The sequence below is a fragment of the Pongo abelii genome, chromosome 1 (assembly GCF_028885655.2).
Source record: "Pongo abelii isolate AG06213 chromosome 1, NHGRI_mPonAbe1-v2.0_pri, whole genome shotgun sequence".
Lineage (NCBI taxonomy): Eukaryota > Metazoa > Chordata > Mammalia > Primates > Hominidae > Pongo > Pongo abelii.
The window spans coordinates 95,121,960-95,147,708 of NC_071985.2; the positions used below are offsets into that span (position 1 = coordinate 95,121,960).

General features: G+C 38.7%; 1 protein-coding gene across 6 annotated transcripts in view; it reads left to right on the forward strand.

The window, feature by feature from the left end:
- The window catches only part of ASH1L (ASH1 like histone lysine methyltransferase), a 224,287-nt gene that overhangs the window by 92,256 nt on the left and 106,282 nt on the right, over positions 1-25,749 (forward strand). For all 6 annotated transcript variants that reach the window (XM_054545541.2, XM_054545561.2, NM_001372464.1 and 3 more), the window contains 1 exon segment: positions 12,718-12,819. In XM_054545541.2, the coding sequence (XP_054401516.1) occupies positions 12,718-12,819 (102 nt within the window).

The window sequence follows — 25,749 nt, forward strand, 5'->3', positions numbered from 1 at the left end:
AGGGAAGTTTATGCAAAAATACCTGTGTTAAGTACGAATTTGTCTTTTTAAAAATGTCCTTCTTTATTTAATTATTTGAGATGGAGTCTCTCTTTGTCATCCAGGCTAGAGTTCAGTGGCGTAATCTAGGCTCACTGCAAAACCCACCTCCTGGGTTCAAGCTATTCTCCTTCCTCAGCCTCCAAGTAGCTGGGATTGCAGAAGTGCACCACCACACTTGGCTAATTTTTGAATTTTTTGTAGAGTCGGGGTTTCACTATATTGGCCAGGCTAGTTTCAAACTCCAGACCACAAGAGAACCACCTGTCTCAGCCTCCCAAAGTACTGGGATTACAGGTGTGAGCCACTGCACTTGGCTTTTTTTCTTCTTTATAAAATAACATACAGAAACCACTAAGACCTCTCTGAAGTCACTGCTCTGACACTAGTTCTCTATCACCAATTGGATGTTGTACAATTTAGTTCAATTCTGAATACAAATTACCTGAAACTAGTGAAGACCTCAAGTTAAGAGCAAAGTTAGTCATGAGACTGCAGATGCCCGTCACAAATTTTGGTGTTCCTGAGACATCCATACTTCTGCCTGGCCTGCTAAAAATTTGCAACTTCCTGCAACCCCCTCAATTTTGGTAACTTGTTAAAAGGACTCACAGAACTTGTGAAAGCACTATAGTATGATTACAGTTTTGTTACAAAGGTTGCAGATCAAGAACAACTAGTTGAAGAGATACATAGAGCAGTGTTTGGTGCAAGAAGGGTCCACAGACCTCCATGCCCTTCCCCTTGTGGAATCTGGGCACATTGTCCTCCCAGCACATCACTGTATTCACCAACCTGGAAGCTCCACTGAACCTCAGTGTCCAGAGATTTACTGAGTTAGGACACTGAACTCAGTGTCCAGAGTTTTACTGAGTTAGATAGGCCAGATTGATTAGATCATTGGCCATGTTTTTTAACTCAGTCTTCAATTCTCCACTCCCTTGAGGTTGGGGTGACCCAAAGTTTCAGATCTTTAATTACGTGATTTGGTCTTTCTGGTCACTGGCCCCCATCTTGAAGTTACCTCAGGCTTTCATCTCACTGGCATAACAGAGACATTCCTATCACTTGGGTAATTACAAGGATTTTTGAAACTCTGTGCCAGGAACCAGGGACAAAGACCAGCTATATTCTTTATTTTATCATAAGTCTAAATTCCTTTGTTAATTGCTCTCTATCTTGGAATCTCTCTATCTTCTTCACAATTACTCTTGATAAGTACATGGAGATGTGACTTGATTTTCTAATAGAAACTTAATATACTTTTTTCAGGTAGATGTGAAAATAGGTTTAGCTGTCAAAAACCAGTTGAGGAAAAATTTTTAGTTAAGCAAAATACTAAATAAAAATATTCAGGCTCAGTTATCTTTTTTTTGATCCCTTTGAAAGTCAGAACTGGTTTTGTTTAGGAATATTTTATGTATTTGATTTTTGTTCTTAACTATTCCCTTATGATGGTAGCTGTTCTTTCAGCAAACAGTTATTTTGTGCCTATTGTGTGCCAGGAGAAGGAACATGCTGTAATTCCAGCACTTTGGTAGGCCGAGGTGGGTGGGCCACTTGAGGTCAGGAGTTCAAGATCAGCCTGGCCAACATGGTAAAACCCTGCCTCTACTAAAAATACAAAAATTAGCCAGGCATGGTGGCACATGCCTGTAGTCCCAGCTACTCGGGAGGCTGAGGCACAAGAATCACTTGAACCCAGGAGGTGGAGGTTGTAGTGAGCCGAGATCATACCATTGCACTCCGGCCTGGGCAACAGAGCGAGACTCTGTCTCAAAAAAAAAAAAAAAAGGTAATTTCTGCCTTAAAGTTGATTTATAGTTTAGACATGTATACAACTAGTTATTGACAGTTTTTTGTTTTGTTTTTTGTTTTTTGAGACAGTCTCGCTCTGTCGGCTAGGCTGGAGTACAGTGGCACAATCTCGGCTTACTGCAACCTCCACCTCCCAGGCTCAAGCAATTCTCCTGCCTCAGCCTCCTGAGTAGCTGGGATTACAGGCGTGTGCCACCATGCCCGGCTAATTTTTGTATTTTTAGTAGAGACAGGGTTTCACCATGTTGGCCAGGCTGGTCTCGAACTCCTGACCTAAGGTGATCCACCTGCCTCGGCTTCCCAAAGTGCTGGGATTACAGGTGTGAGCCACCGCGCACAGCCTGACCGTTCTTAATATTGAGATATATTCACAAGGCATTTTGGGGAGCAGAGAAGTGAGGGACTGACTTAAAAGGGCTTGGGAAGGAGGAGGGAGTTTTGAATTTAGCAGCGAAGAATAAGGTGTGACAGGTGTTTCTTACACTAGATATCAGCTTTGCAAGGGCATGGGGATGTGTTACTGTGCTTAGTTAAGTGTTAATGGTTTGATATGGGACCCAAGAGATGGGACTGGAAAGATAGGCAGATCATAAAGTCTTCGTTTATATGAGACTCCCAAGAGTGTAGAGTTTACTTTATAAGGTATGAGAAGTTAAGGGTTTTAAGATGGGGAATAATTTGTTGAGATTACATTGACAGCAGTGTGATAGATGGATTAGTGAAAGGAGATCGGGTAGATCAGTTTGGAAACTGCTCCCACAAAATATTATGAGGCTCTTATTGTGAGACTCTGAGCCAAGGTAGAGATGATGTGATTAAGTGAAATGAGGTATGCAAAAGGATAAGGTTGGAAATAGGTAATAGATTTGGATTTCAAGCCAGTTTTGTAGGACAGATGGATCTGTAGCTCAAAGGAGAGGTGAAACCTGAAGATAATTATAGATACTTTATTATTAAGGCTATGAGAAGGAATGACAATATTTATGGTGAATATAGTGTATTTCTCAAAAGAGAGGTCAAATCTGAAGATAATTTTAGACACATGATTATTAAGGCTATGAGAAGGAATAACAATATTTATGGTGAATTCAGTGGGTTTCTTAAGTGAGTTTATAGTCAAGAATGTCAAGTGGCTGGACGCGGTGGCTCACGCCTGTAATCCCAGAACTTTGGGAGGCTGAGGCGGGCAGATCACCTGAGGTCGGGAGTTCAAGGCCAGCCTTACCAACATGAAGAAACCCCATCTCTACTAAAAATACAAATAATAGCTGGGCGTGGTGACACGCGCCTATAATCCCAGCTATTCAGGAGGCTGAGGCGGGAGAATTGCTTGAACTTGGGAGGTGGAGGTTGTGGTGAGCCGAGATCATGCCATTGCACTCCAGCCTGGGCAACAAGAGAGAAACTCCGTCTCAAAAAAAAATTAATTAATTAAAAAAAAGAGTGTCAAGTGTTACGGGAGATTGGTTAGGTAAGTACTGAAAGTAGATGATTGGCTTTGGCGGTTAATTTGTCTTGTGTCTGAGAGCCATTTGTATAGTGGCAAATGTTAGATTTCTGGAGGCTGAGGAATGGAAGTTAGGAAATGCAGACAATTAAAATTCTTACACCTTTACATTTTGCTATTTTTTTCCTCATTGTTTTCTTTTGTAGCACTTCTGACTGGTTTATTATTTGCTTTTTCCTTACAATGACATTGTTATTCTATAGCATTCTGTTGAAGATGTAATTACATTTTCTCAATCTGTGATGTCAGGTTGCTTTTTGAAGTATAAAGGTTTAAGAAATACATAATTACATATGATTTTTAATTGACCTTCTCAGTCTTCAGTTGATTTTTTCCGTCTATAAATTTAAGGTAGATTCATTTTACATTTGGTACCATGTTAAAATGCTCTAAAAACTACCTACTGTATAATAGGTATTACAATATTGTTCATCACCTTCAGGACATTATTATCCTAAAATGTCTCCCAGTGGTCCAAGCTGGGACAGTTTGAGCAACAAAATAAATATGAGAGGATTGGATTATAACCTAAAAAATAAAGTCAATATCTATAAATCCATGTTGATTTAAATAAATGATTGACTAAATAAATACTTGGCAGAAAAGAAGCAAATCTTTTTTTTACAGAAAAATTCCAAATAATATATGTAGATCACCACTTTCAGGAGGTAGAACTTGATTTCCCTCTTCTTGAATATGGGCTGGACTGCTGACTTTTAAAGAACAGAGTATGAAGAGGGAAAAGCAGTAACTTTACAGTGAAGAGGCCTGGCAGACAGCACCTTAACCAAGTTCAAGTTTAACTTCACCAGTGATAAGGCATGGTGATATCATGTACTCTCTGATAGAATGTGTTAAGTCTAAGCAGAAAAATAATAATAATAATAATAATAATAATAATAATAATAATAAAGGGCATTCTACAAATACTTGACCAGTACTAAAAAGTATCAAGGACCTGAAAAAACAAGGAAAGTCTGAGAAGCTTTTACAGAACAGAGAAGACTAAGGAGACATGACAACTAAATACAATGTGATATCCCAGATTGACAGTGAAAAAAGGACATGAGTGGAAAAAAATTGGTAAAATCTAAACAAAGTCTGGAATTTTGTTAATAGTATTATTCCAATATTAATTTCTTGGTTATGACAAATGTACTGTAGTTATGTAAGATGTCAACATTGAGGGATGTTGGGTAAAGGACATATGAGTAGTCTCTGTACTATCTTTGTAACTTTTATGTAAATCTAAATTTATTCCAGAATAATGAGTTTTTTTTAATACAGCAGGATACAAATTGTTAAGTAAAACATATCTCAAACTGATAATTGATGAAATAAGAAATAAAGGTTATTTACGATTTATATTGAGTGGATTCATCGTAAGTGTTTGGTTGGGGGTAAAACAGGCATATTTGATAAATCATGTTGATATAAATTTCAGGAAAAATAAATGAAACCGAATTAGGGACACTGGCATGTGTAGCTTGGACCAAGGCATTTAACCCTTCTCTCCTTGTTTCAAAAATGGGGAATCAAACTGACTTATCACTTTGAGCATTTTTAAAGTAAACAAGTATATTCACTGTAAAATTAAGTCTTATGAAGCCTTAAAAGGAATAACAGCTATAATCACTTTTATAAATTATGTGCATGTGGTAGTTAGCTTATTTTTCTAACTTATATACTGTTCTGTACTGTACAGACTAACAGCTATAAAATCAGCTTGATGCAAGTGAAATTACAGTAAAATTACACACTTAAGTAAGGCCAGGTTTCCTGGTTTCTTCCAATCCTGATAGTGATTCTATTTAATTTATGTATGTATGTTAGGTAGACATGAAATCGGTCTCATGGGCAAGAGTTTCTGACCTGGAATGTCAGTTATTTCACCCCTGTTTTTCAGCATATGTAACTCATGGCTGGCTACACATGACAGAACTTACAAACCTGGATTCTAAAATTGGCAGAGGAGTAGAATGGAGTATTTTCATTTAGCATTTATAGCTTACAAGTCATAGAACAAGCAGACAATGGAACATTATTATAAATGATTTACTACATATAAATTATATACATTATTTGGTGCATTCAGTGATTATGAGCATTTTGTCCTCCAAGAATAAGTGAGGCTTAAACCTTTTTTTTGGAAAAAGTATATTCACTGTACAAACATATAGATTGAAGCAAAGAATACTGAGTTTTGTTTTCTCCTTAACTGAAGAGTATAAGCTTTGATCAGAATATACTGATTTCAAACAATTTCACTAGTGCTGTTTATAAGACACACCTATGCAACAGTTAGAAGGAATAAGTTCAAATGTTCAGTAGCAGGGTGGGGTGACTATAGGTGACAGCACAATATTGTGTTTTTCAAAAATAGCTAGAAGAGAGGACTTGAAATGTTCCTGACACGTAGAAATCATAAATACACAAGGTGATGGATACCCAAAATACTCTGACCTGATTCTTATACATTCTATGCATGTAATAAAATATCACATGTACCCCATAAATATGTACAACTATTATGTATCAATTTTAAAAAGATTTAAAACATGATAGAAAAAAGATATGCCTATAAAGGAAGTGTGAACGTACAGAGATGAAAGCAGAAAATTGTTTGTGGTGTGGTTAGTGCAGTTACGGGAATTTCCAGAAGAATTCCATTTCAGTGAATGATGTCATTTGGGCATCATGAAAAATAGCCTAGTTAGAGAAAAAAACAGAGGTTTTGTTTTGTTTGAGACAGGGTCTCACTCTGTTGCCCAGGCTGGAGTACAGTGGTGCTATCTTGGCTCACTGCAGGCTCCACCTCCCAGGTTCATGCCATTCTCCTGCCTCAGCCTTCCAAGTAGCTGGGACTACAGGTGCCCGCCACCACGCCTGGCTAATTTTTTGTATTTTTAGTAGAGGTGGGGTTTCACCGTGTTAGCCAAGATGGTCTCGATCTCCTGACTTCGTGATCTGCCTGCCTCGGCCTCCCAAAGTGCTGGGATTACAGACATGAGCCACAGCGCCCGGCCAAAACAGACTTTTTAGCTTAAAAATCACCGGAACAGGCTCTGAGTCGTACTCTCTTGTAGTGCATTTAGTTGGTGCATCAGATAAAATGTATTGCTTTCTGTGTTTCCCACAATTGAAAACAGCTGTTTTTATTGCGGACCCAGATTTTACCTTAGCATTCAGCTCATTCACAAGAAGGTTCCAAGGTAGCTATCAACTGTGAACCATACCAAAGGATTCAGAACTTGAATCTGGGAACAAAAAAAATCTTGATCAGAAGTTCTCAAATAGTTTGATATTTTATGTTCACATTCCTTTACTATGGTAGCCATTTTTATTACAGCCAATTTTGGTTCAGTCGTTAACACACATTCCCAAATAGCTTTGACTTATAAATAATGAAAGAAGAGGAATCTTTTTTAAAACTAAACTTTTGTAACAATTTAATTTTGGTGGGAAGGAACAATTTCAGTGTTAGAAACTTTTAAAATAAATTATTTTAAAATCGATAATATCTTAGAACTGACTACTGCATAGCATTCTTCCAAATTAGCATACTTAATTTATTTTTCCATAATTCACCCAAAGATATTTCTAGCATTGCAAACATCAGACATTCCACTCATATAAATGATTTCTTAGTTACTTGTGTCTTTAGTGTTGATCTCCAGAGTGTGACTAAAATTCATACTATGTTAAGTTATAAAAGCTTTAATAGTGAACTTAGACTAAAGAAACATATGTTTTGTCCAACCATTGATTTAGTTCACTGGATTTTTTTTGCTAATTTGTATTTGGCACCAGGGAAATTCCTTGTTTTTCTAGGCTAGGATGCTCAGGGCTTCAATGAGTAGTTAGTTGAATCTTTATTCTCATGATTTCTTTGGGATGCCTCCACCACTGCAGACACTATTATCAGTGAGAATTTTATCTATTCTGCTATCTTTGCCTGTTTTACTGTCTTCACACCCAGGGATCTGTAAAAGTAGCAGTACTTATATATCTTTGGTTTGTTTTAGTTCCTCCAATGGAAATGTCAATCAGGATTTTTTGTGGCAAATCAATTTGAAAACAGGTTCTTGGTTTCTGCTCATTTTGTGTTTATTATAAAGATTTTCATAATCTTATTTCTTTATGATCCAGTTATGTTCTTTTTTTACTTTTTCAACTTTCTGACGGTTTGTATCCCTGATTTCATCTTACAGTTTTGCTGTAAAAGTTCTACCTTTCCCCCCTTGTTTAAATTCACAAAAATGTTTCTGTAAATCCTGTCTTTATCTTCAAAAGTTCATCAAATACTGGTCAAATAAAATCCAGAGAGTCTATAATTAAAATCACTTCCAGGGTTCCTTCACATTTGCAAATTTGGTTTTTAATTCTTAATTTTCTCTGTATTATTCCAATTTATATTCTCTTTTTCTGTCTTCCTCCTTACTAGTAGTCTGCCTTGTTTACATGAGGGCCTTTATTTCCAACTGAAGAAAAAGTATTTCCCTTAATAATCTACTTATATTTATTCTGAAATCCAATTTTATTTAGGTACTTTTTTTTTTTTTCAGCTTGCCTGTAATTTCTACTTCCTGCATTTATGTGTGTAGAATTTCTAAACATATTCTGAAGTTGTCATCATCTGAGTGATGAGACACACAGTGGTGGTCTACTCAGTAATATTGTGAACTAAGGAATTCCTATTTGTAGTCTTTATTCACCTCTGAAGTACTTATTCTGCTTTATAGTATTTTGAAATGAAAAATGATGGGAACTCTTTGATATCTACAATTGTGTTCTTTGTGTTTATGCTTTGAGGAAGTGTCAGATTTTCTTGAACTAGAATTCATATAAACCTCTTGTCCTCTCTGGAGTGGGGAGCCTCCACACATCCTTCCAGGCAGATCTAAAATGGCCACTCTTGAGACATGAGCAAACATTTGTCACATGATGGAGACAGCAAGGAAAAGGGCTAAGTAGGGGAAGAAAAAAACTACTTTCTCCCTTGGGAAAAAACTGAGCAGAAAGCCAGATATCTTCGGGTTCTGACTCATCTCTTGGGCATACTCTGCAAAAGCTATGGCGAAGAGTCAGTGAATTAGAAGATTCACTCAGAGTAACTTTTTCCTACCCTGCAAGTACCTACCAGCCCTGGAGGTGCCTATATGAGTAGTACTTCTTAATTGGATTCACTCTATGTTTAAGGTAAATGCTTGATATTAATAGGTTAGTTCTAGCTCCCTACTGGGTATAACTCACTGCTCTTCTTTCTGTTATTATTATTATTATTATTATTAGGGCAAGGGTCTCACTGTCGCCCAGGATGGAGTGCAGTGGTGCGATCACAGCTTGCTGAAGCCTCTACCTCCTGGGCTCAAGCCATCTTCCCACCTCAGCCTCCCAAGTAACTGGGACTACTGGGTATGCACCACCATGCCCAGCTAATATTTATTTTTTTGTGTGTGGAGACTGAGTTTCGCCATATTGCCCAGGCTAGTATTGAACTCCTGAACTCAAGCAACCTGGCTACCTCGGCCTGGCAAAGTGCTGGTATTCCAGGCATGAGCCCCCCGCACCTGCCTATGTAAAAATTTCATAATAAACCTAAGGACTCAATTAATATATACTAGTCACTAATATTTATAAAACATTTTGAATTTTATAAAATTATTTTTGGATTACATTATCTCATTTTGGGACTCACAACAATGCTGTAACTTAGCTTTATTAAACCAAAGTCCGGGCACATTTACTTCTGTAGATTCTCTCTAGTTTAATTTGTAGCAGAGCCAGGAGTCAAACCCAAGGATGCTTTACTCCATAGTCCATGTACTGAACACCATATCACACTCGACTGCTCTGCATTATGTTTTAGGGTTGGACACATAAATATATATTGGTCTCTGTTGAATTGGACATACTAGTTCTCTGGGCATTATCTGGTTCTTCCTGGAAGCCCAACTGCAAATTGGCATTTATAAAACAGTGTATTTCTGGCAATGTTACAGATAATGTTTGCAGATTTCATATGATTCCTACTGTTAGGCTAATTTTAACATACTTTGAACATCTTTTAACTGGTTGCTATTTCTTTTACATAAGTGATAGCATCACTTTCCAGTCTTAAACTTGGTTGCTTTATATCTTTAAGTAATGTTTTTTCAGTTATCCTCATCTTCTTACTGCCACTGTGAGCAGTGCTTTTAAGTGAAATAAGATGCTAGAGCTGATGATTACCAAGCGATAGAGATCTGTATCTCAAGGATACAACTTTATTCTTTTTAAATATGAAATATTGTTAAGAATAGCTCTGCTCTGTATGAACAGGGAATCCAAACTTTTAAAAATGAAAAATGAGAACCTTCCTGAATAAAATTTTATTCAAATCTCCTATTAAATCCTAAGAATAGGCTGCTGGCTTCCGTTACTTTCAGGAAATGAAAAATGGCTTAGAAGCTAAGTGAGCTAAGTAAGCCATCTCTCAATTGTTGCAGTTTCTCAGGAATTGCTGCCAATAATGCTGCCAATAATGATCTCCATGGATCTGACCCCCATTCCATCTCCTACTGCCTCTGAAGCTCCAGATATCACCAAAAGAAGGAGCTTTGAAGAAAGTGCCTGTACCCTCTTTTTACCCTGAGGTGGGTGAGGCCAGGCAGGGTGATTCTCAGGATATCCTGACGATCAAAGGTACAGTTGAAGCCTTCATCGAGAATTTCTTGAAGATGACCAAGAAATTCAGGAAACACTACCAAATAGCCTAAGAACTGAAGATGGAGCTCAAGAATGGATGGCACAAGTGCCACCTAAAATGTAGTGCATGATGATATACACGATGATTAGTAAGCTCCTTGAGGGCAGAGACCATTACACCGTTTGTAGACTTCTTCCCCCACCTTCACAATATCTAGCATAGTACCAAGCATATAAACTATACTCACTTAATAAGTGTTAGTTTATGACTGAGAGAAAAGACTTTACATAAAAAGTGCTCTTAGGGCTGGGCGCAGTGGCTCATGCCTATAATCCCAGCAATTTGGGAGGCTGAGGCGGGCGGATGACTTGAGATAAGGAGTTTGACACCAGCCTGGCCAACATGATGGAACCCCGTCTCTACTAAAAATACAAAAAATTAGCTGGGCATGGTGGCCCATGCCTGTAATCCCAGCTACTCAGGAGGCTGAGGCAAGAGAAACACTTGAATCCGGGAGGCAGAGGTTTCAGTGAGCCAAGATTGCACCACTGCTCTCCAGCCTGGGAGACAGAGTCCGTCTCCCAAAAAAAAAAAAAAAAAAAAGCCTTCAAATCCCTCTTTTCTTAGTACTTAATCCATGATCAGGAATGGTGATAAGAGTTGACTATTATCTCAGGCAATAGGCCACTATTGTCTTCTGTCTTGACTATGTGTTGGGTAGGAAATATGTATCTGTCTGTATATTAAGTTTTCAGTATTAATACTTAAAGTTATGTCTTCACTGATGCCTGGGCTTTTTATTTCTTAGATGTTTCATTGTGACATTCAGTTATTTAGTGGAAATCTCTCATCTGAGCCACACTCGAGGGGGATTTATTATACTGTCAGATTTAAAAATCCGTCTTGTATCTGTTGTTAAGATTCAACAATAAACAGTCTCTTCTTCAGTAGGTCTACATCAGTCATCATTGTGTTTCAGAAGTAGGATGTACTATCACATCAATTTTCTAAAAAAAAATTTAACGTGTTACTCTTGAATGACAGCATATAGTCTTACATCTCACCTGAGCAGTACTTCCCATAGTCTGCTAAAAGACTATTTACAGCAATGTGATTTAAGATACTACTTAATTGAAACAAGGCTCATGGTCTCTTTCTCTTTCTCCCAGCCTCCCAAATTGCTGGGATTATAGGCATGAGCCACTGCGCCCAGCCCTAAGAGCACTTTTTATGTAAAGTCTTTTCTCTCAGTCATAAACTAACACTTATTAAGTGAGTATAGTTTATATGCTTGGTACTATGCTAGAGCTCTTTCCCTTAGGAGCTAAGGGAACAGCAACTTAGCTCCATTCAGTTCTTCTGACCCTAAGTTGTCCTTAGAGAATTAATCACATTTTCTTTTAGGAGTTAACTTTCATTTAGAGGCAGATCTTGAAAATCTTCAACTTTTTGATTTATTGTACCTTTTGCGGCTCCAGTTACACATAAGTTTTTTTATTTGTAATTTTTTCCCATCAGTAAGCCTTTCAGATTACTAGTTTTTTGATAAACGTGAGGTAGACATTCATTACCAACTCTTAATAGCTGGCATTTTAGATTATAAGAAATCCAATATAAGAATCAAGTATATTTTATTCAGGAAAATAATCTTACATCAACAACATACTTTTCTTTTGAGCAAGAGACGTATTATGCTCTATAGATTTGGGGTTTTGCTAAAAGCATGAAAGTTTTTGAAAGGAAATTGAGCTTCTTCGTCTTCATAAGCTTTATGTGTATAGCCAAGGATCCTTAAGTGTATAGCTTTAAAAGAAACTTACTGTATTTCATGGATAAATTAATTACCAGTTTTTCTAGAATTAGCAAAAGGAAGAAAAACATAGAATCTGAAAATAATTTTTGTGAATTGGATAGGATGTGTGGGTTTAAGGTTTGAGCCTTTACTTTCTTTTTTTTTGAGATAGAGTCTTGCTCTGTTGCCCAGGCTGCAGTGCAATGACGTGATCTCAGCTCACTGTAAACCTCTGCCTCCCAGGTTCAAGCTATTCTCCTGCCTCAGCCTCTTGAGTAGCTGGGATTACAGGCATGTGCCACCATGCCTGTCTACTTTTTGTATTCTTAGTAGAGGCGGTTTCACCATGTTGGCCAGGCTGGTCTCAAACTCTTGACCTTGTGATCCGCCCACCTCGGCCTCCCAGAGTACTGGGATTACAGGCGTGAGCCACTGCGCCAGGCCCTCACATCAACTTTTTAATAAATTACATTGTAAATTTTGTCAGTTTATATGATGAATTTTAATCAATAATCCATAAAAGATTTGGTTAAAATATTGTTAGTAATTTGTATCAATATTTTAAATAATGTTTTAGGCTAGTAACGCATGAAAACTAAATCGTATATTGTTTATTCTTCCATTAAAATTAGTTTTTCCTCTGGTAATGTAACAGGAGAACTTATGTATATAAGATCTGTGAAATTCTGACAACAACATATAGTGTGGTTTGTCCTCTGCTTATTTTCCTCCTAATATCAGGTTACTAGTCATATTATTACCGGAGATGACGGTGGCAGCAACTAAACTGTAACAAGTTCTAACAAAAGATGGTTTCACATTATTTTTAAACTTGGATTTTCCTATGATTTCTATCTTTTTCTCTTTCTCCAGGCTCCCAGCCAACCTCTGATAAACCCTCCCAGCGGCCATCAGAGAGCACAAATTGTAGCCCTACCCGGAAAAGGTCTTCATCTGAGAGTACTTCTTCAACAGGCTAGTGCTATTTGTTTTACCAGATTTTCAAGATAGTTTCCCATTTGTTATTTGTGAATAAGGAGTTACAATATTATAGAAAAAATAATGGGGACTGTATCATATATGGTATTTTTTTTTTCCATTCAAAGGAGTTGAAACAGTAGACTTGGTATATGAGAATCAGTAATGTACATTGAAACAATATAGTAGTCTTCCGCTTTACAAAGCTGAATTAAAGTAAAAGTATGTGTTGGGAATAATAGGGGAATGTGGATTGTAGCTATTTAATAAAGATTTAGATATATATAAGATTGCTTAAGGCCGGGTGCGGTGGCTCACGCCTGTAATCTCAGCACTTTGGGAGGCTGAGGTGGGTGGATCACCTGAGATCAGGAGTTCGAGACCACCCTGTTCAACATGGTGAAACCCCATCTGTACTAAAAATACAAAAACTAGCCAGGCATGGTGGCGTGTGCCTGTAATCCCAGCTACTTGGGAGGCTGAGGCAGGAGAATCTCTTGAACCTGGGAGGCGGAGGTTGCAGTGAGCAGAGATCACTCCACTGCTTTCCAGCCTGGGCGACAGAGTGAGACTCCGTCTGAAAAAAAAAATTGTTTAGTAAACTAGTAATTTCCAAAGTAGCATTCAGAAATCTCTAGGGATATGCAAAATAATTAAGAGTTCGTGAGGAGAACCTCTATTAATAGTTATTTTTAAACTTCTAAATCGCTAATGTTTATATATTTACAACCTGTTAATACATACACCATATTTGTATAATTTATACAGAAATTTAGGGTATGCTTCCAATTTTCTTTTTATGGATAGTTTGTGTGTTTACCAAAAAAAAAAAAAGAGAATGATTTACACCTGTTTTCTGCCTTTTCCTGATGGTTGAAGAGTAAGAAATAATTTTTTTTAATGTATTAATTTTACTGAGAGAGATGGAGAGTGACAGATAATTCCAGATAGTGAGGAATATATTAAAGAGAATTTAGAGTGTTCAGGAAAATAAATAAAAAAGCCAGTGTGGTCAGACTAAAGACGGTTGGTTGGTTGGTTGGTTTTGAGATGAGTCCCACTCTGTTGCCCAGGCTGGAGTACAGTGGTGCAATCTCGGCTCACTGCAACCACTGACTCCTGGGTTCAAGTGATTCTCTTGCCTCAGCCTCCTGAGTAGCTGGAATTACAGGTGCCCACCACGATACCCGGCTAATATTTTTGTATTTTTAGTAGAGACTAAAATTCGCCATGTTGGCCAGGCTGGTCTCGAACTCCTGACCTCAGGTGATCTACCCGCCTCAGCCTCCGAAAGTGCTGGGATTACAGGCGTGAGCCACTGCGCCCAGCCAAAGATGGTTTTTAAATATGAGGCTGGAAACGTAGTAGAGAACTAGTGATGTAGAGCCTTAAACACAGTTGGAATTTGTGGAAACTTAAACAAAGAAATGACATTATCTCCTGCCTTTCTATCTCTAGGTCTTTGAAGAAGTAGAAGGCCTTTCAAATTGTATCAATATGGTATTTGTTGAATTTAGTTGATGATTATCTTTAGAAGCTCTTTGTTAGTCCAGTTGTCTGCTTGGCAGCAAGTGATAGTTGTGTCTCTCTTGGTGCTTTGTTTTTATACTACCATGGAGAGACTTTTGTACTCTTAACAAGAAGTGACTTAATTTCTCTGATGTTTACCTAGACCAGGGTAAGGAAACTCAGCCTATGGGCCAAATGCAGTCCAAGGCCTGTTTTTGTGTAGCCCTGAAGCTAAGAATTATTTTTCGGTTTTTAAAGGCTTGGGGGAAAAAGATGAATAATAATATGAGGTAAGCATTACATATGTCCTCAAAAGCCTAAAATATTTACTCTCTGGCCTTTTACAGAAAAAGTTCATCAACCCCTGAACAAATGAATGAGATTTTGATAAGGGACATATCAATGTTGAAAATCACCAAAATATTTTACTTTTGTAAACAAAAGAAAGAATATCTAAATTCATAATGTTTCTTTTGCAATGAGACTATTCTGTTCATTGAATTAGATTTCTGTTGGGGGTTACTGTGAGTAGTGAGCACTGGGAATACAAATACGAGTAAGATTAAATTACTGCCCTCAATAATTCAGACATATTCACTGAAAAGCAATGTATTAAATTCTGTAACAGAGCAGTGTACAAAATGCTATGACACAGAGAAATTCAAGCACTAACCACTTGAAATGACTGAAGAAGATATCACTGAATAAGTCACGCACACTACTATATATTGAATTTACTTAAGTAGGCAAGTGGGACAACATAAACGGTAATAATGTATTTAGCACAGTAACAACAGCACTTTCGAAGAAAGGCACAAAACCATGAAATAGCATAGTGTTTTTGAAGAATAACCCATTGTTGGATATGACTAATGTACATAAGTGGTGATGATGGTGGTTGGAAAAGGAGGTTGTAAAAGTAATAATGGGGACTGTATCATATATGGTATGTTTTTTTCATTCAGAGGAGTTGGAACTTCATTGTACATGCAGTTGGGAGCTACTGAACAATTTCTAACAAGGAAGATAAATTATTTGATATGCTCTATCAGTAAGAATAGGATAGGTCTTGCAGTGTTAAAAAATGATCACCAAATCTCAGTGGCTTAAAACAACAAAGGCTTATTTTTTGTTCATGCTGTGTGACCATCAAGAGTCCACTCCATGTTGCCTTCCCTCTAGGACCCCGACTAACAGAGAACCTGTACCTTGAATGTTGCTTGTCTTCTGGCAGAGGGGAAAGGGCCATAGTAAAGCACTAACTGGCTATTAAAATTTCTGCATTAAATGTTACTTCTCAGTTTCAGTGCCAAAGCAAGTCATGTGGTTAAGTCTTGTGTCAATGGGATTAGAAAGTATAATCCTTTTGGCGGTGGGGGGTGGATAGCAAATATTTATAAGTAATAATATAGTCTATCATATGTGTATGTTAAGAAATGCTACAACATTACAATATGAAGAATGGAGTGTGACAAATGCATGCAGACAGAGTAGATAAGGGCTTCAGATTTGGATATATTAAATTTGGACTGTCTTTGGCCTATTTAGGTAGAGATATTGACCGTTAGAAGCAGCGGTTTATACTTTGAGAGACATCTGTGGTAGAGATCTACCAGTATATATATGAACTTGAATTTGGCAGTGAAAGAGATCACCCAGGGAGAATGTGTTAAGTGAGGTGATGGGGACGGAGACCTAAGAAACTTGAGCATTTTGGAGGGAAGTGAAAGAAAAGATGTTTAGTGAAGGAGACTTAAATATGAAACATCAAACTGTATATGTCACAGAAGCCTAAACAAGACTTCAGAATGGAACAGATTAGTCAACATTAGATGTCACAAAGAGATCAAGAAGAGTTCGATCAGAAAGTGTCAAATGATTGAGAAAATAAGAAAAAATAGTCGGAGAATGTGAAAGTTTGGAGCTTGAAAGTGGGAAAGGAGACTTAAAATTCAAGTGGCATTGAAATAAATTAGAGCTCTTTATTTCCAGCAATGTAGTAGATTAGGTGTGCAGAGCAACCAAACACCTTGTTATCTAAAACCTAAAAATACATGGACAACATTTCTTACAGTATGACTGAACTTTGAAGTAACTAAGTAGGAAACCAGAAACTTCAGAAAGTTCAATTCAACAGAGATAAAGAGCGTTAGAGCTGCTTGACATCTGCTTGATCCCTGGTGGCTGGGAGTCTGGTAATTGGAACACATCCAGCTGCAAGAGACAAAAGACAGAGCCTAGGACTCTAGTAGAACAGAAAACCACATCAGATTTCCATGCATAAAGTTGGAACCCCCAAAAGGTGACACTTAACAGTGTACGGGAAAATAGAAATAAACCTATCATAGAAAAGGACAGTTTCTTGTTTTAGTTTTGGCTTTGGAAGGAGGAAGAAAAAGGAGTTCCTGACCAGAGAAGCTCTTACTAATTCTCTGCCTCTCCTACAGATTTATATTGTTTGTCAGACCCAGAAAAAAGTTAAAATAAAATTTGTCATAGGTTTGTAGTGTTCCCAGTTGCATTGCAGAGCCAAATGCAAATACTCCAGAGAATTGCCATTAAATATAAACCTGAGCTTTCAAAATCACTGTATTCACAATTTTGGTTGACCTAGCTTTCTCATATATTGTAGCAACACAGGGAATGACAGCCTTTATTTTGCAATTTAAAGGCAAAGAAGTAAACCAGAATCATGTCCTAACCTTCTAGGTATAATCAAAGGAATACCATACCTCTAGAAACCATCTGTTTAGTAAACTGAGGTATGTAAACAACTGTAGAAACAAAAAGCAATTTGCATTTTGGATAAGATGCCTCAAGGCCCATCCTTGAACTAAATTCCCTGTTTTTGAGATAAATCCAAAGGGATAATATACTAACAGTATATGATTTTACTGAAATCTGTAGTCTTTATTATGCATATCGGGAGCCCATAGTAACAAAATTATTATTGATGAGTAAAATCTAAGCCTTTCCTGGAGGTTTTTAATATCTCATTAGGTCTTTAGGACATAATATGAGGATAACTATTTTCATTTCTGAAATGAGTATTTGCAAATACTCTGTTAAAGTTTACATCTATCTTAGAGGTCTTTTTTTTAATATTTGTAGCTTTTAAGATATTTATGTCTGTCTGCTCATTTCTCAGATATTTGACATAACTGAAGATTTTTATAATTAGGACACAAATCCATGGTAATTTTCACATTCTAGAGAACATAAATCCCTTCAATAGTGTTTCACAGAATCATTTCATCTTTTTATAGCTGGTTTGCAAATATTGTTACATTGATGAGAGAGGTAGTTCTTTTATAATTTTATTAATGAGCAACTACTATATTCAGGCTACCAAATTCAACTACTGTATTAATATTAAGCCAAAAGACTATAAGAGACATTCCATAATACCAAGGAACTTATGTTAAGATCAGTTTATCTTGACAGCAACAATAAAATATGCTAGTGATTTTACATAAATTAATTTATTTACTTATTATTTTTGACAGAGTCTCACTCTTGTCACCCAGGCTGGAGTGCAGTGTCACGATCTCGGCTCACTGCAACCTCCACCTCCCAGGTTCATGCAGTTCTCCTGCCTCACCCTCTCTTGTAGCTGGGATTATAGGCATGTGCCACCACGCTCAGCTAATTTTTGTATTTTTAGTAGAGACGGGGTTTCACCATGTTGGCCAGGCTGGTCTCGAACTCCTGACCTCAAGTAATCCGCCCACCTCGGACTCCGAAAGTGCTGGGATTACAGGCGTGAGCCACCACTCCTGACCTGTATAGTATTTTTCTACACATAACTGAATGCTGAAATGATGGAAAGTTAATCAGAAAATGCTTCCATAAACTTTGTATTGAGGTTTAAAAGACATCATACATATGCCATGACTAAAGAGGTAAGTGGGAGAAGAGGAGAAGGCATTTTGATATAATGGGAAAACTATGTACTTTTGACTTTGATCTAGTTGATTCACATTTAGCAATATTGTGTAACCTTGTGGAAGTTACATAAACCATTCAACCCATGGCTTTCTTATCTGTAACATGAGGCTACTACTATTTATCTTGCAGACTAGTGGGAATTAGAGTAAGTGGATAGGAAATTCTTATCACTGAATTAGTTTTTGAGTAAATAGTAACTTCTCTCTTTTTTTGAGACGGAGTCTTGCTCCGTCGCTCAGGCTGGAGTGCAGTGGCGCGATCTCGGCTCACTGCAAGCTCCACCTCCCAGCTTCATGCCATTCTCCTGCCTCAGTCTCCCAAGTAGCTGGGACTACGGGCGCCTGCCACCACACCCCGCTAATTTCTTTTTGTATTTTTAGTAGAGACGGGGTTTCACCGCGTTAGCCAGGATGGTCTGGATCTCCTGACCTCATGATCTGCCCGCCTCAGCCTCCCAAAGTGCTGGGATTACAGGCGTGAGCCACTGAGCCTGGCCTTTTTTTTTTTTTTTTTTTTTTTTGACACGCAGTCTCCCTCTGTTGCCCAGGCTACAGTGCAATGGTGCAATCTCAGCTTACTGCATCCTCCGCCTCCTGAGTTCAAGTGATTCTCCTGCCTCAGCCTCCCGAGTAGCTGGGACTGCAGATGTGCACCGCCACACCAGCTAATTTTTATATTTTTAGTAGAGATGGGGTTTCACTATGTTGGCCAGGCTGGTCTTGAACTCCTGACCTCAGGTGATCCACCTGCCTGGCTTCCCAAAGTGCTGCGATTAGAGGCATGAGCTACTGCACCCAGCCATAAATGGTAACTTCTGTTGTTACTGTTGCTACTGTTGGCCCTCCTGCCATTATTATGAGGGTATGGAATGAGAATTAGGTCATATACAAGGAAGACAGGGTATAGTGGTAAAGCATAAAAAAAGATTGCAAAGGCGTTTAGCCACATTTTTTTCTGTTTTATGGGATGGAGTCTTGCTCTGTCACCCAGACTGGAGTGTAGTTGCATGATCATGGCTCACTGCAGCCTCCGCCTCCCGGGTTCAAGTGATTCTCCTGACTCAACCTCCACAGTAGCTGGGACTATAGGTGTGTGCTACCACGCCTGGCTAAGTTTTGTATTTTTAGTAGGGACAGGGTTTTGCCATGTTAGCCAGGCTGATCTTGAACTCCTAACCACAGATGATCTGCCTGCCTCGGCCCCCAAAAGTGCTGGGATTTCAGGCCTGAGCCACTGTGCCTGGCCTGTTTAGCCACATGTGATGAGTAGTCTTATATCTTTGCTGACTACTAGGCCCTCCTTGCATAGAGTAAAACTCCAAAAAAATGGCCTAAGAAAAACTAGGGAGTTGTATATGAAAAATTCCTAAGGTTTACATGTGGCATGAGACATTTGAACTCTCACTACCAACTGTAGAGTCCTTGGGGACAATTATGAAGGCCCCCATAAAGATTACATCTTGGTCAGACGTGGTGGCTAACACCTGTTGTCCCAGCACATTAGGAGACCAAGACGGGTAGATCACTTGAGGCCAGGAGTTTGAGGGCAGCCTGGCCAACATGGCAAAACCCCATCTTTACTAAAAACACATAAAAATTAGCCAGACGTCACACACACCTGTAGTCCCAGCTACTTGGGAGGCTGAGGCAGGAGAATTGCTTGAACCCAGGAGGCAGAGGTTGTAAACCCAAGATTGCGCCACTGCACTCCAGCCTGGGCAACAGAGCAAGACCCTGTCTCAAAAAGAAAAAAAAAAAAAAAAGGTTACACCTTAGCAGGGCTAAAGTATCTCTGGAATGAAGATTACACTAGACCCTAGTAATGATTTAAAACAGGATTCAAGGAATCAAACTGTCAAACTGTTCTACAAATAACTGATTTTTAAAACAAAGTTCAACATTTAAAAACATTTTAATTGTGAAAAAACAAACAAAATTTTTTTTTACATTGTGGCAAAATACAGACAATATAAAATTTACTGGCAGGACACAGTCGGTCACGCCTGTAATCCCAGCACTTTGGGCGGCCGGGGTGGGCAGATCACCTGAGGTCCGGAGTTGGAGACCAGCCTGGCCAACATGGCAAAACCCCATCTCTACTAAAAATACAAAAACTAGCCAGGCGTGATGGTGGGTGCCTGTAATCCCAGTTACTCGGGAGGCTGAGGCACGAGAATCGCTTGAACCCAGGAGGTGGAGGTTGCAGTGAGCCAAGATCACGCCACTGCATTCTAGCCTGGGTGACAGAGTGAGACCATCTCAAAAAAAAAAAAAAAAAAAAAAATTTACCATCTTAACCATTTCTAAAGCCATGTGCAATGGCTCACGTCTGTAATCCCAGCACTTTGGGAGGCCGAGGCAGGCGGATCACCTGAGGTCAGGAGTTCAAGACTAGTCTGGCCAACATGGTGAAACCCCATCTCTACTAAAAATATAAAAATTAGCCGGCCATGGTGACGCATGCCTGTAGTCCCAGCTACGCAGGAGGCTGAGGCAGGAGAATCGTATGAACTTGGGAGGCGGAGGCTGCCGTGAGCTGAGATCATGCCAGTGCACTCCAGCCTAGGAGACGGAGCTAGACTCTCCATTTCTTTTCTTTTCTTTTTTTTTCACAGTCTCCCTCCTGTCGCCCAGGCTGGATCCCAAGTTCAAGTGATTCTCCTGCCTCAGCCTCCAAGTAACTGGGATTACAGGTGTCCACCACCACACCAGCTAATTTTTGTATTTTTAGTAGAGTTGGGGTTTTGCCATGCTGGCTAGGCTGGTCTTGAACTCCTGACCTCAGATGATCCACCGGCCTTGGCCTCCCAAAGTGCTGTGATTACGGGCGTGAGCCACCGCGTCTGCCTAGACTCCCCATTTCTAAGTGTACAGTTAATTCACTAGTGTTAAGTACATTTACATTATTGTGCAACCAATCTCCATAATTTTTTCATCTTGCAAAACTGAAACTCTATATCCGTTAAATAAGAACTTCATATTCCCCTGTCCCTTCAGTCCCTGGCAATCACCCACTAAAGTGGAACCATACGGTGTTTGTTTTTTTGTGACTGGCTTACTTAACTTAGCATAAGGTCCTCAGGGTTTATTTTTTATTTATTTTTATTTCTTTTTTTTTTTTTTTTTTTTTGAGGTGGAGTTTCGCTCTTGGTGCCCAGGCTGCAGTGCAATGGAGAGATCTCAGCTCACTGCAACCTCTACCTCCTGGGTTCATGTGATTCTACTGCCTTAGCCTCCCGAGTAGCTGGGATTACACGCATGCACCACCATGCCCAGCTAATTTTGTATTTTTAGTAGAGATAGGGTTTCTTCTTGCTGGTCAGGCTGGTCTCAGACTCCTGATCTCAGGTGATCCGCCCGCCTCGGCCTCCCAAAGTGCTGGGATTACAGGTGTAAGCCACCGTGCCCAGACAGGGTTTATCCATTTTTTAGCATGTGTCAGAATTGCCTTCCCTTTTAAGGCTGAATAATATTCCTTTGTATGTTTTACCACATTTTGTTTATTGTTATTTGTTTATAAATGGTTACTTGGGTTGCTACCAACCTTGGCCGTTTGTGAATAATACTGCTATGAGCAATGGTGAACAGATACCTCTTCCAGACCCTGCTTTCAGTTCTTTTTGGTATATACCCAGAAGTGGAATTCCTCGATTATATGGTAATTCTATTTTTAATTTTTTGATGGATTGTCCTACTGTTTTCCACAATGGTGTACCATTTTACATTTCCATCAACAGTGTACAAATGTTCCAGTTTTTTCAACTTCAACATTTTTTAAAGGAAGACAAAATCCAAACACTTAATGTAACATTAAACTATCTAGCATCCTAAAAAAATTAATAGACTTGCCAAGAAGCAAGAAAATATGATTCAGCAGAAGAAAAATCAGTAGGAACTGCCACAGAAATAACATGGGGTATAATTAATAGAGAAGTATACTAAAAGAGCTATTTTTGATAATTTAAAGGAAAATGTGAACATAGGATAGAAACGAAAGATATTAAAAAATCCGCCAGGCATCGTGGCGTGTGCCTGTAGTCCCAGTTACTCTGGAAGCTGAGGAGAGAGGATAGTTTGAGGCTAGGAGTTCAAGGATGTAGTGTACTATAATTGCACCTGTGAACAGCCACTGTTCTGCAGCCTGGACAACATATGGAGACTTCGTCTCTTTAAAAAAATCAAATGCAACTTCTATGGATGAAAAATACAATATCTGAAATGAAAATTTCACTAAATGATGTAACAGTAGATTAGATCCTACAGAAGAAAAGATTACTAAACTTGGAGAAATACAAATAAAAGTTATCCAAAATGAAGTACAGAGTGGAATAAAAGAGTGACCAAAAAAATGAATTAAACTTTAGTGACCTCTGGTACAATATCAAGAGGGCTAATATACATGGGATAGAGTCTCATAAAGAACAAATTGGGAATAGCAGTTGAAGAAATAATGTTTAATATTTCTTTCACACTTTCATTAAAACTATATCCCACAGATCCATGAAACTCTACGAATCCCATATGGGATAAACACACTGACAGCATACATAGACAAATTAAAGGACATTATTACCAAATTTCTGGAAAACGATTGTAAAGAGAAAATCTTTAACCAGCAGAAACAAAATTAAAAACACATACATACAAACATATACAGAGGAACACAGTAACAACTATCAGCAGACATATTGTCAGAAATTTTACAAGCCAAAACACAATGGAATGATGTCTTTAAATGTGGAAAGGAAAAAAAAAAATCTCTCAACTTAAAATTCTTTAACCAGCAAAAATATCTTTCAAAAATGGAGGCAAGATAAACATTATCAGAAAAAGAAAAGTTTAAAGAATTTGTTGCCAGTAGACCTACAGTAGCAGAAACACTAAAGGACGTTCTTCAGATAGAAAGAAAACATAGTAGATAGAAACATGTATCTACCAAAGTAGTAAAGAGTGCCAGAAATTGTCAACCAATGGGAAAATATAAAACACATTTTTCTCGGCTGGGCGCAGTGGCTCACACCTGTAATCCCAGCACTTTGGGAGGCTGAGACGGGTGGATCACGAGGTCAGGAGATCGAGACCATCCTGGCTAACACGGCGAAACCCCGTCTCTACTAAAAATACAAAAAAGTAGCCGGGCATGGTGGCGGGTGCCTGTAGTCCCAGCTACTCAGGAGGCTGATGCAGGAGAATGGCGTGAACCCGGGAGGCAGAGCTGGCCAGTGAGCCAAGATTGCGCCACTGCACTGGAGCCTGGGTGACAGAGCGAGACTCTGTCTCAAAAAAAAACAAAAAAAAAAACCACATTTTTCTCATATTCTTTTGAAGTGCTTGTGAAATTATACCAAGATACCATCCTGTTCTGGATAATCAAATGTCTTGATACGTTTTAAAAGATTAAACTCATGCAGAATATATTTTCAGACCACAATAGAATTAAATTAGAATTCAGTAATACAAGTTACGAAATTCTCTAAATATGTAGAAATTAAATAACACACTTCTAAATAATTCATAAGTAAAAGATGAATCCCCAAAAATGAAATCAGAAAATACTTTGAAATGAATAAAAATGAAAGACACATAGGGCCGGGCGTGGTGGCTCATGCCTGTAATCCCAGCACTTTGGGAGGCCGAGGCGAGGGATCACGAGGTCAAGAATTCGAGACTATCCTGGCCAACATGGCGAAACCCCATCTCTGCTAAAAATACAAAAAAATTAGCTGGGCGTGGTGGCGCATGCCTGTAGTCCTGGCTGCTTGGGAGGCTGAAGCAGGAGAATCACTTGAACTCGGGAGGTGGAGGTTGCAGTAAGCCGAAATCGTGCCACTGCACTCCAGCCTGGCAACAAAGTGTGACGCCGTTAAAAAAAAAACACACACACATAGAAATTTGTGGGATAATCTAAGAATATTTGTAGCTGCGATTATTAAACACCAAAGATCTATCTAAGTCAGTTCTCACCTTTAGGAAGCTGAAAAAAGAGCAAGTAAAACCTGCATTAGAAAGAAGATAGTAGGCTGGGCGCAGTTGCTCACGCCTGTAATCCCAGCACTTTGGGAGGCTGAGGCAGGCAGATCACGAGGTCAGGAGTTTGAGACCAGCCTGACCAATATGGTGAAACCCAGTCTCTACTAAAAAAATACAAAAATTAGCTGGGCGTGGTCACGCGCACGTGTAATCCCAGCTACTTAGGAGTCTGAGGCAGGAGAATTGCTTGAACTGGGAGGCAGAGGTTGCAGTGAGCTGAGATAGCACCATTGCACTCCAGCCTGGGCGACAGAGCGAGTCTCCGTCTCAAAAAAGAAGAAAGTGAAAGTTGGGTGGTGTGGCACCCCTGTGCCTGAAGTCTTAGCTACCTGGGTGACTGAGGCAGGGAATAGACTGCTTAAGCCGAGGAGTTTGAGGCTAGTCTGAGCACCTTGGCAAGACCCATCTCAAAACAACACCACCACCAACAACAAAACGAAGAAAAAAAAAAAATTAGCCCAGAATAGCCAAAGCTATTTCTAAGCTGAAAGGGAGAAATAACTTTACCTGACTTCAATTATGCTACAGAGCTATAATAACCAAAACAGCATGGTACTAGCATAAAAATAGACACATAGACCAGTGGAATAGGAGAGAGAACCCAGAAACAAATCCACACACCTTCAATGAACTTATTTTTGACAAAGGTCCCAAGAGCATAACGTCTCTTCAATAAATAGTGCTGGGAATACTGGATATTCATATGCAAAAGAAAAACTTGACCCGTGTCTCTTCAGCACATAGAAAAACTGAAATCAAAATGGATGAAAGGCTTAAATCTAAGGTCTCAAAAGTATGAAACTACTATAAGAGAACATTGGGAAAACTCTCCCGGATATTGATCTGAACAAAAATTTATGAGCAATACCCCACAGGCACAGGCAGCCAAACAAATATGGATAAATGTGATCAAGTAAAAAAGCTTCTGCACAGCAAAGTATACAATCAATAAAGTGAAGAGACAACCCACAGAATGGGAGAAAATATTTGCAAACTACACATCTAACAGAGTATTCATAACCAGAATATATAAATTCAAACCACTCTATAGGTAAAAGTCTAATAATCCGTTTAAAAAATGGGCAAAAGACTGAAGAGATATTTCTCAAAAGAAGATGTTACAAATGGCAACAGGCATAGGTACTCAACATCATTGATTATCAGAGGAATGCAAATCAAAACTACAATGATACACCATCTCACCCCAGGTAAAATGGTTTATACCCAAAAGACAGGCAGTAACAAGGCTGAGTGTGGTGGTTCATGCCTGTAATCCTGTCACTTTGGGAGCCTGAGGCATGTGGATTGCCTGAGCTCAGGAGTTCAAGACCAGCCTTGGCAACATGGTGAAACCCCATCTCTACCAAATTAGCCAGTCGTATAACCCAGTCTCAAATCAATTAATAAATTAATATTTTTTAAGAAAAACAATACATGAGAA